This window comes from Gorilla gorilla, chromosome 13, assembly GCF_029281585.2.
Source record: "Gorilla gorilla gorilla isolate KB3781 chromosome 13, NHGRI_mGorGor1-v2.1_pri, whole genome shotgun sequence".
Taxonomy (NCBI): domain Eukaryota; kingdom Metazoa; phylum Chordata; class Mammalia; order Primates; family Hominidae; genus Gorilla; species Gorilla gorilla.
In genome coordinates, this window is record NC_073237.2 from 127210096 (window position 1) to 127222133 (window position 12038).

Here is a 12038-nt window from a genome sequence, read left to right on the forward strand (position 1 = left end):
GCTGAAGCTGTGGTTGCAAATCTTTGCTTTAGGATGAAAGGTGGGGCTCTCTGTTACATTCGAACCTTAGTTGCTACTCCTACCTCACAGCTAGTGTTTCTTTCTCTTCATAAAATAAATTGATTTCCTGGTCCCTTGGAAAACCTCCAGACTGCTTTCTGGAATCATTTTTCATATAGCATGTTTGTTAATTTGAGCTCTTGACTGAGTCCCAGTGAGATGTAGGCAGGAACACAGACCTGATACAGAAATAGTCCTCTTTCGGAAATAACAATAGCTACTGTTTATCGAGCACCTTCTGTGCTTTGGGCACTCTCCCTACGTGATTCCTAATTTTCATAATAACCCTGTGAGATAACTACTCTTATGACTACCTCCCATTTTTCAGATGAGAAAATTGAGGCTCCGAGAGGTGCAGTCGTTGCCCATGGCCCCACAGTGAGTGGCAGATTTGAGACTCAGCGCTAGCCTTTGTGACACATAACTCGTGACCAGCAGGTAGTGCTACCCGATTGAAAGAATGTGAGACTTAAAGGGATGCACGTGTCCCTATACAGTGGCAAAAACTGGTATGACAGAAATGATTTTTTAAGCTATGTTATCCTTTAGTTGGACATACACTGGACCCACAGAGCTAGAGGACCTGGCAGGCTCTCGCTGGACAATGTTTGCTGAATCAGAGAAAGTGGGCTTTGTTGGCATTTGCATGTGAAATAGTGTGCACATACCTCAAGATCTTTGCTGTTCCCCCCCTAAAGCTACTAGCTATGCTGGAAACAGTGAAGGGGTCAGCCAGACCTGGGGTCACCTTGTCCTGGGGTCCCAAGCCAGGCCTCCTGTCAGGTTCATCTGTCTCTGTTCCACCTGCACTCACACCCAGTCTTGCTGCTGAGAGATGGAGTATCCACATCCTGAATCCTGCCTCCTTCCCTTGACACACTTCTATGGTGGGTGCCTGCCTAACTTTTTCTTAATAGGACTAAATTCCAAATTAAAAAAAAAAAATTCAGTCTCTCTCCTCTAATCATCCAAGAAGAGTCCTCTTTTGGTAAGTTGTTCTAGAGCTATGCGTATCTTAAATTCAGAAATTGCTTTCAAATGAATTAAATTTTAGAAATATCCATTCCTGTTCATCCTATTCCCAGTGAAAATAAGCAACTCTTCCCTCTTCCAAAACAGTGGATTTCTTTTCTTTTTTTCTTTTTTTGAAATGTAGTCTTGCTCTGCTGCCCAGGCTGGAGTGCAGTGGTGCAATCTTGGCACACTGCAACCTCCACCTCCCAGGTTCGAGCGATTCTCCTGCCTCAGCCTCTCGAGTAGCTGGGATTACAGGTGTGCACCACCATGCCTGGCTAATTTTTGTATTTTTAGTAGAGACAGGATTTCCCCATGTTGGCCAGGCTGGTCTTTAACTCCTGACCTCAGGTGATCGCCCACCTTGGCCTCCCAAAGTGCTGGGATTACAGGCGTGAGCTACTGTGCCTGGCCCCCAAACAGTGGATTTCCATCTTACATATGCATACAGATCATCTGGGAGCTTCAGATCCAGCCCATTGCACATATTCTGATTCTAGACTAGAAACCAAGACTCTGCATTTTAAGCAAGCCCCACATTATTCAAAATAGATTGTCCATGGATTATGCTTTTAGAAACATTGTTCAGATCCCATGCTTTAATGTAATTGGGGAGTTTATCCTTTCCTTCTAAATATTTTTTTTTTTTTTTTTTTTTGAGATGGAGTCTCGCTCTGTTGCCCAGGCTGGAGTGTGGTGGTGCGATCACTGCTCACTGCAACCTCCGCCTCCCAGGTTCAAGCAATTCTCTGCCTCAGCCTCCCGAGTAGCTGGGATTACAGATGCCCGCTACCACGCCCAGCTAATTTTTTTGTACTTTTAGTAGAGATGGGTTTTCACCATCTCAAAAAAAAAAAAAAATCTTAAATAGCTCTAGTTCCCTGAATTATTTTCTCCTAAGACATGTTTTCCCAACAGTTAATGTTACTTATTTCATCTTCTGATCTTACTCATATTATCCACCTTTCACTTAAATTGGAAATTTTCTGCCATTTTACAAAGTTCAAGACTTTCCTACCTTCCTACCTCCTGGCTGTGTGAACTTGGACAAAATACTTCCCCCTCTCCCTCCAGTCAGTTTTCTTACTTGTGAAATGGAATTAAACTATACAAAATCATTAGGTTACTGTGAGGCTTAAGAGTGCCTGGCACATATTACATGCACATTAAAAGTGTATTTCTTCCCAAACTAATGCAACATAGCAAACAAGTTAGTTCACAGTCTTTAATTTCTTTCCTTTTCCCTTTCTTTTTAGCTAATAGCTTTTAGGTCTTAGGCTGATTAGAAGGAATCCTTCTTGGGGTGTTCTTCTGGTAAGAAGATTGAAGCTCTCCTTTATTTGCTTGTAACAGAATGCTCTTCGTATCTTGCAAGTGAGTTTCAAAAGCGTCAAAAGCTGGATATGGAAAGTATAGGCCAGGTTTGATACAGAAGTGTAGTTTGGCAGTTTTTTCAGTATCCATTGCCACTAATTCAGTATTTTGTTAGATCTGTTGATGAACGGTTTTATAACTAAAATTAAAAAGATTTGGGTACAGTTTATAAGCATTATTCATTTTAAGAGGATTTAAGAGGATAAGATCATTTTAGACTCAAGAGCAGAATATTAGTAAGAATAATTAGCTTAAAAAAATAAACATATACCAATATAAAGAACAGCACAAGGCAAGCAAATATCTGGGCCTATATTAACAGACGGTATTCAAGGATATGGCTAGAATTTCCAAAATGCCTAATAATGTGTAATGCTTGGCATTAAGCCGCCAATTTGAATATGGCCCTTTAATATGAAATGCTATATAATGACAGACTTTATTATAGTCTGATCCAAGGCCCCTGAACTTTCCAAAAGGGCAACAAAACAGACAGATACTGTATTTTTTCACTAGTTGGTACTGGTGGCACCCTTTTGAGTGTTATTTTTGGCATTACGTGTAGAGGTTGACAGATTCAAGACAACACTAAACATGTTAGCAGTCACCACACGCAGGCTGTCCAGCAGAATGACAGCGCCTCCCAGATCCTAGAAAGCATCCAGAGTCACTGCACCCATCCCCTGGGGGCCCTGTAGTCCTGCATCTCCAGATGATGGGAGCTGCAAACTTCTCTGATGGTGCCCTCTTGGATGCTTATGAGGCCTGATCTGGTACCACGACTCTAGCAGTAGGTCCATTCAATGGCAGTAAAAATACACGTTGTATGTTGATCAGAATTTGGCAGGACACACGTGGAAAGTTAATGACATCCTGGCCGAGAACCCCTGTGATATACACTGGTTACATCCTGTCCAACTGGAGTTCTTATGTGCTGTTTTTGGCAGAGCCAAGTGAAGATCTTGTTACTTAGCCATTCCTGAGGTACTGAAGATACCCGCGTTTTTGTCATTACAGGATAGGCTAGAAAGTAGCCAGGGTCTCATAACCAAGGCTTTCTCTGAAACATATAATGACAATGCTAGTTATTTGACCAAAGATATCCAATGCTTTAATCCACTTGGAATTTATTCTTGATGTGAAGGGTCAACATCATCCACTGGTCGGGAGCCTGATCCTTGGAGCCAGGCAGACCTGGGTTGAGTCCATCTCCGCCTGTTTCCAGCTGTGGGCAAGGTGTTTGACTTCTCTGAGCATCTGTGGGGTTTGTTTGTTTGTTTTTTAAACCTGAAGAATTGGGATAATCTGTTTCCTCACAGAATCATTACGCAGATGCAGTACAGTTAATGAAGGTAACATGGCACATAGGAAGAGCTCAATACACGTCAGCTCTTACTCTTCATGGCTAGAATATGTGGACTAAATTTCCCCCTTTACAGTTTTGTGATTAACACCATTTATGAAAGAAATAAATGAAATAAATTCCTTTTCCTGTCATGAGGGGAACTTACCTGATTTTATTGAATTATTTGGTGCCATTGAGTTCCTTATTGTTTCCCTCTGACCTAGATTTCTGGGTGTGCGCCAGTAACACGATTGTGATTGTTGCTCCTTTATAACATTGTCTGTGGTCAGTCCAAACAAGAGTTTAAAATAATTGAATGAAATGGATTTTAAACAATGGTCCCCCCACCCTCACCCCGTGGCACTCGGCCAAAGGAAGAGGAAAAGTTCTCTGTTAAAGAAAATGAATCAGAGAAGAGGCTCAGACCGTGCCTCCGAAAATTCTCATTGTAGGGACTAAGTCTTCTCACTCTGAACTCACACCCGTCTGTTCGCAGCCTGACCTCATATCCTGGTCTGGATGTGCGGCCTCACCGGGGTGTCGTGCGCACGTGTGGTTGTCCTGTGGGTGCCAGCTCTGACTTCCTCCCCAGACACCCACTGCCTCAGCCTTAATCACAGGACGCGCGTTGAGTAGAAATGAGACCAGTTAGTATTGGTAACTGCAGAGGAATTTGCATTTTCACCAGCGTTCTCGGGTCAGAGGGTTTGCCTGGCACCGCGTACTGGGAAACTCGCCAAAAGCGGTGCAGGTTGGAGACGCCCCAGGCCGCGGTGGAGTTGCGCGCGGCTTCTAAAGTGGAGTGGAGCAGGCCTGCACCCTCCCCGCCGGGGCTGGGACGGCGCTTCCAGGCGGAGAAAGACCTCCGCGGGCCGCGCGCGGCCTTCCCCCTGCGAGGATCGCCATTGGCCCGGGTTGGCTTTGGAAAGCGGCGGTGGTTTTGGGCCGGGCTCGGCCTCGGGAACGCCGGGGGCCCCTGGGTGCGGACGGGCGCGGCCAGGAGGGGGTTAAGGCGCAGGCGGCGGCGGGGCGGGGGCGGGCCTGGCGGGCGCCCTCTCCGGGCCCTTTGTTAACAGGCGCGTCCCGGCCAAGCGGAGACGCGGCCGCGGCCATGGGCGGGCGCGGGCGCGGGCGCGCGGGGCGGCGGTGAGGGCGGCCTGGCGGGGCCGGGGGCGCCCGGGGGGGCGCGCGGGCCGAGCCGGGCCTGAGCCGGGCCCTCGGACCGAGCTAGGAGAGGGGCTCCGGCCCCCGACGTCGCTGGCGGGGGAAAATGTTGGAGATCTGCCTGAAGCTGGTGGGCTGCAAATCCAAGAAGGGGCTGTCCTCGTCCTCCAGCTGTTATCTGGAAGGTAAGCCCGGGCCGCACGGGTTGGGCTGAGTAGCCGCGCGCCCTCCCGCTGCTGATGGGCCCTTCCTAGGCCTCGCCGCCCGCGCGCTCCCGCCTGCGCCCTCGCCGGGTCTTTTCTTTTTTTCCTTTCTTCCCTCTTCTCTTCTCTTCTCTTCAGTTCTCTTATATTCTGTCTCTCTTTCTTTCTCTCTGTGTGTGTCTCTCTTCTCTCTTGTCTCTCTCTTTTTCTCTGTCTCTTTCTCTTTCTCGCGATGGCCCCTAGGCGCCGCCGGCGGAGCGTGGCCCCCAGCCCCGGCGCCAGCCCCGGTAGAGCCACGCCGGATGGTGACGGCGGCGTCCGGGGCCCCACAGTGCGGGCTCCCCCGAAAAAGTTTGAGAAAGCCAACTCGCCAGGCCTTAACATCCCTGGGATCCCACGTTGTGGAATTTCCACCGTTAATTGGGACTGTGTGTTAAAAAGATCGACCCGTGTTTGTGAAAACATGCGATTTCCATTAAGCATCGTGTACACAAGGAGCAGCACCACTCTACCATTTATGGATACAGAATTTCAAGTGATCTTTCCATCTCCCCCACCCCCATCTTATCTACAGACCACGAAGAGGTCTTAGGAATTCGCTGTCTTTTCAGGGGAGGGGAGCCCATTTAAGAAGGCGTTTCCAAGAAGTCCCCCAGAGTACTGGGGTGTCATGTTCGTTTCCTTAAGTGAAGCTCAGGGCCAGGAGGGCTTCACTTTTGCGTTCTTTCTACCTACTCTCCTTCTCTAATTACATCTGTTTTATTTTATTTTTCTTTCCTGTTGTAGTCTTTAGTTTTATAAATGGAAAAAAAGTAAATTAAGGGTTATGGGTCTTCACTTTCGTAGCTTCTAGGTGGGTATGAAATTGATCTGATTTGAGACTGGTGCTCCCAGACCATTGCCTTCAGCAGAAAGGCTATCTGTGCTTCAGAGATGGAGTGGCACTTGGACTTCTCTGTTGTTTTCAATTAAGAATATAAGAGTAAAAATGTGGCCGGGCGCGGTGGCTCAAGCCTGTAATCCCAACACTTTGGGAGGCCGAGACGGGTGGATCATTTGAGGTCAGGATTTCGAGACCAGCCTGGCCAACATGGTGAAACCCTATTTCTACTAAAAATACAAAAAATTAGCCGGGCGTGGTGGTACACGCCTGTAATCCCAGCTACTCGGGAGGCTGAGGCAGGAGAATTGCTTGAACCTGGCAGGAGGAGGTTGCAGTGAGCCAAGATCGCGCCACTGCACTCCAGCCTGGGCGACAGAGCAAGACTCGGTATCCAAAAAAAAAAAAAAAAAAGAAGAGTAGAAAGAAATGTGAAGCACACTTTAGATCAAGTAGGATTTCTGCTAGAATGCCATGTTTTTCTTTTTAAAAAAGCAGGAGAAATAAACAGGCCTCATTAATTTTCTAACCTATTTTTCTTTCCTTAACCTCTGACTCTACCCTGAAGGCCTGCTTGGAGTCACATATGCAGATCACACTAGTGATGTGGGTGAAACCTGTTTGCCCTTCTTGCCACAGTTTGTGTACCTCACTCCTCTTCTGTCTCTGGGATTCCAGGGGGCTGAATGGCCCAGAGAAGGCTCATCTAGGTGGAGTGGGCTCACAGAGCCTAGCATTTGGAGGGTGGAGATTGTTTATTTGTCCCTAAAAGTTGATGTCTGAGCATTCCAAATCATCTTCAATTAACACATCGCTTATTTTTTCCAAGTTGCTCAAAATTCTGAGCACATTCTCATTTACATCTGTATCGAGTTAGTGTTAGGCATCATCATCTCCACTTTGCAGATGGGTGCCTAAGGCGGGGATGAATGGACTTTTGTAAGTGCAGAGCTGGAGCAAAGTTTAGGTCACAGCTTTGCCAAGGCATCGTTTTGTTTTCCTGGGAGTAAACCGGAGATTTAGTATGGACCTGGCTGGTTTAATTATTGTTTTGGGAAAAAAATCTAAAACTCTTATTCCAACATGTCTTGAAATGAATTATAATGTTGACTCTAAAGTCTCAAAAAAAAAAAAGTTCTAGTACAGCAGACTGCCTTGGGTTAAGCCTTCTTCTAGGAAGGTGTCACTCTAGGAATTCTTTCTTACTGAGTTTTCTTCTTTTCGTTGTTATAGTTAATTAGAGAAAGTAAATGGAATTATCATTTTGTAGTTGGTAGACTTTAACAAGCCTCAGCGATAGTCTCTTAAAGACTGGAAGTGCTATTTGTCTTTTGGGAAAAATAGTTCCTAACATCTGGATAAGTAATCCAGGCTTTCCACTTTCACTGACAGCCTAAATCAGTCAATGAGTGTCGATCAGTCAGTCAGTGTTTATTGACGCCCACTCAGGGTCCCAGGCGTTCCCTGTCAGGGAGAGAATTGAATGAGATCAAGTTTTTCATTGTTCTATCAAAGAAGCTTCCACCATAAATGTGGTTTGATGGTGCATGCTACCTGCTACTCAGCCTAGCTGTCAAAGCAACACTGGTAAACATAAAGATGGCTAGCAATCATTAAATGCTTACTATGTGCCAAATACTGTTTTATTACTCTGTGTGATCTGATATAGTTATCTTTCATGATAGCACTATGATTATTTCCATTTTATAGATGAGGAAACTGAGTCACCAAAAGGTTAGGTAACTTGTCTAGGGTCACAGAGCCAGTGAGTGGGGGTACTGGAATTTGAACTCATGCTATCTGGCTTGGGAGAGCCCACTTTTAGCCACTGGATGCTCTACTGATTGTGACAATTTGTCTCTTTTGGAATTCACTGTGATTTTCAAAATGGTATCTCCAGAAACTCCTCCAATTAATCCCTGAAATGTAAGGGTAGTCTCTTTTTCTTTTCTAGAAACCTGATCCTGGCAAAATGATTAGCTTTAACAGTAGGATTAAATTTTTTTAAATATATATAAAAATACTTGTATGTAAGAAATCCTAAAAGGGTATTTAGTGAAAAGTAATTCCCTCTCCTATTCATTTTCCCCACCTAGAGGCAATCACCCTGGAGTTTTATGTGTGTCCTTCTAGAAATACTGTGTGCACATACAAGTATTTATAACATGTGAATTTTGCTCTCCAGCTTTTTGTGAATATGCATGTTTATAGCAGTATCTATTCACCAGGACCGCATTTAGCTTTGCAATATTCGGTCTACTTTGAACACTGAATTTTCTGATTATTTCTTTCCCCTGGAGACGTCAAAGAAAACATGAACACTAGCCTTTTGAATTCAGGGTTTTCTTTTCATTTTATTTTCATTTGTTCATGTGTTTGTATTTACATACATTGTGCCTGAATATTGTACATGTATGTGACAGTTGTGTACTGTAGAATCAAAAACTAATGTCTGTGAACTGAACTCTTCTTGAACTTTTTGTTGTTGTTGTTATTGTTGTTTTTGGAGATAGGGTCTTGCTCTGTCACCCAGGCTGGACTGCAGTGGCACAATCACAGCTCACTGCAGCCTTGAGCTCCTGGTCTCAAGCAACCCTCCCACCTCAGCCTCCCAAGTAGCTGGGGCTGCAGGCACATGCTACCTGACTAATTAAAATGTTTTTTGTTTTTTTTTTGTAGAGACAGGGTCTCACTATTTTTACTAGTTTGCCCGGGCCAAGCCAGTGTTGAACTACTGGCCTCAGGTGATCCTCCCACCTTGGCCTCCCCAAAGTGCATCCCTACAGGCATGAGCCACTGCAGTCAGCCTGAACTTTCGAAATTTATTTTAAGGGCCCACTTTTAAATGCTTCTTTTCAGCAGCTAACTTTCCAGCGGATGCTTCATGTGGTGCCAGCCATACAGATACGCTTTTAGAACTTGAGCTTTGGAGAAGCTTATGCTTGCTTTCTGCTCTCTCCTGAGGTCATCAGATACTTCCCTTGTTCAGTAACAAAGAAAGTGAGACTCTTTCTGTTACCTAATAAAAGGCCAGTCTGTCCATTTCATTTTGGGTGCTATTAACATTGTTGACCATTTACAATGTCACAGGCCCTGGCACTGAGCACATCATGTGTAGCCTCACTTAACTTTCACACCAGTGTCCTGAGGTTTCTAGAAAAGAGGAAGGGCCCCAGCTTAGGTGGCAGTACTTTTCAATTTGGAGGCGGGAGATGCCAGTTTTCCTCTGACCTCTCTGAGCTTCCGTGTTTTTACCTCTAAGACAGAGAGACCATTCTCTGTTCAGCCACCTTAGAGGATTGTTTTGAGGGTCTATAAGATGATTGAAGGAAAGCTCTGAAACTGGTAGGAGTTAAATGTATGTTTGTATGATGTTGATACGAGATTCCTCTGAGATGCTCTTTAGTCCAGGCAGGTTTATGGCTCCCACAGCGTTCCTAGGGTCTCATTCTTCTGCACAGGCAGGCAGCTCCCGAGCCAGCCAGCCTGGACCCAAATGCCACCTGTGCTCTTGGCTGGTCTTGCGCATTCACTGAGGCTCACTGTACCTTGGTGTTCCCATTTCTAAAATAAGGCCTGTAGTAATCCCTACCTCACTGAGTTGTCGAGAGACTTCATGTGAATTGTTTAGCAGGGAGCCTGGCACAGAACAAGAGCCTAGCAGAAAAGTAAGCTGTTGTTATTTTAAGCAAATATTTAGCAGCCTAAAATGGTGGCTTTACCAGTTTCTGTAATGGTTGAAGTGATGACAGAATTCAGCCGATCCCACCCGTAGTTTTTCTTGTTAATAAAGCAGTTTGTTTCTAAGTTTGTTTTGATGCGTATAATTAATACTTCCTGTCCTTGATTTTTGGCTGAAAAATGTCTTCTCTTCCTCGCACCCTCTGTTATTCCTGTAGTGAATATTTTCATTGTGGAAGAGAAATTCCCATTGGCTCATGGTTGGCATTTTATTTCTCCTGTCCAGAGACAATATTTCCACAGCCTCCAACGTGAAAACTGAAAATCTGGTGCCACTTACCACCTTGTAAAATCAAGTCATTGTAATTGTGCCAGTATAATCATTGATCTGAAATAAAAGCAGAAAAAAAATCAATGGGTAGCTTTCTTAAATACATAAGAACTAAAGATCAAATGGGATATTGGAAGACTTTAACTTTTCCTCCATAATGGTGGATCTTAATTAAACACACAGAAGAACAATTTATAAAATAAATTCATAGGTTTGTTTGTTCTTTTTTAGTGTCGATTTTTAAAACTATCTCTTTTTTAATTAAAAAAAATAGAGATGGGTCTCACTATGTTGCCCAGGCTGGTCTCAAACTCCTGGGCTCAAGCAATCCTCCCGCCTCAGCCTCCCAAAGTGCTGGGATTACAGGCATGAGCCACCGCACCCAGCCTAAAACTGTCTCAAAAGTAGACAGCATAATGAACTCCCATGTACTTATTATAATGTGGCTTTAACAATTATCAGCTTATAGTCAGTCTTGTTTTCTTACATAATGAAGTAACAGTTTCAAAGCCGTTAGGAAGAATAGCTTGCTAATTATAATTACTTAGTTTTGATAGTGTAACTTTGTCCTCAGATGAGTAGAATCGTTACTCTGAAACAGGGGTGTCCAATCTTGGCTTCCCTGGGCCACACTGGAAGAAAAATTGTCTTGGGCCACACGTAAAACACACTAACGATAGCTGATGAGCTAAACCAACAAAACAAATCCCACAAAAATCTCATTTCCTTTTTTTTTTTTTTTTGAGACAAGAGTCTCACTCTGTCGCCCAGACTGGAGTGCAGTTGCACGATCTCAGCTCACTGCAAGCTCCGCCTCCTGGGTTCACGCCATTCTCCTGCCTCAGCCTCCCGAGTAGAGGGTACTACAGGCGCCCGGGGGTTTCACCATGTTAGCCAGGATGGTCTCCATCTCCTGACCTCGTGATCCGCCCACCTCGGCCTCCCAAAGCCCTGGGATTACAGGCGTGAGCCACTGCACCTGGCCAAAAATCTCATAATGTTTTTAAGAAAGTTTGCAAATTTGTTAGGCCACATTCAAAGCCGTCCTGGGCCATATGCAGCCCGTGGGCCATGGGTTGAACAAGCTTGCTCTAGAAATTGGTTTTCAGGCCGGGCGCGGTGGCTGACGCCTGTAATCCCAGCACTTTGGGAGGCCGAGGCAGGTGGTCACCTGAGGTCAGGAGTTCGAGACCAGCCTGGCCAACATGCTGAAACCCTGTCTCTACTAAAAATATAAAAAATTAGCCGGGCGTAGTGGCGAGTGCCTGTAATCCCAGCTACTCAGGAGGCTAAGGCAGGAGAATTACTTGAACCTGGGAGGCAGAGGTTGCAGTTAGCCGAGATCTCACCATTGTACTCCAGCCTGGGCAACAAGAGCAAAAACTTCAGCTCAAAAAAAAAAGTTGGTTTTCAAATCCTTCTTTCTTTACCATGTTACACCATAAATATTTTTGTTATATTGCGTGTGTTGAGTACTGGTGATAGGGAAGACAGAGAGAAATAGGTGGGAAGGAGAGAGAGAGAGAGGGAGGGAGGGAGGAAGGGGAGACAGAAGGGGGAGATCTATAGAGACAGAGACTGAGAGACAAATACAAAAACGTTGAGACAGGAAAGGGAAAAAAAAAACAAGCTGTGAGGGAAGAAAGACTGAGAGAAGGGAGACAAAGAGGAATAGGATGGCCAGTGGGGCTGGGGTGGGTGGGTACAGAGAGAGAATGAGTGAGAGCAAGAGAAGTGCAGGAGACAGATGATGAACAGGCAGCTGATGTATGGATGGGTAGCTGGAGAGAGAGGCCATCAGTAACTTCACATCTCTGTTTCCATTTCCTGCCCTCAAATGCCTTCATAATAGAGTCTACCTAATAAGGTTATAGGGATTCAGTGCAGATGAAGTGCTGGCACTCGGTACGGGATCAGTAAGTATTAGCTATTATTTTATCACATTAAGTTGCATAAACTTTAACCTCATTACTCTTAAATTCTCTA

The 12038-nt window shown here is 45.0% G+C and overlaps 1 protein-coding gene across 2 annotated transcripts in view; it reads left to right on the forward strand.

Annotated features, from left to right (window-relative positions):
- ABL1 (ABL proto-oncogene 1, non-receptor tyrosine kinase) overlaps nt 1-12038 on the forward strand; it is a 175002-nt gene that overhangs the window by 117789 nt on the left and 45175 nt on the right. The window contains exon 1 of one of the 2 annotated variants that reach the window (XM_004048750.5): nt 4861-5142. The exons of the other annotated variant lie outside the window; for it this stretch is intronic. Coding sequence (XP_004048798.4) covers nt 5064-5142 — 79 coding nt within the window. The 5' untranslated portion in view covers nt 4861-5063. Of the gene's footprint in view, nt 1-4860; nt 5143-12038 lie in introns of those variants that run through there. 2 annotated transcript variants of the gene reach the window in all.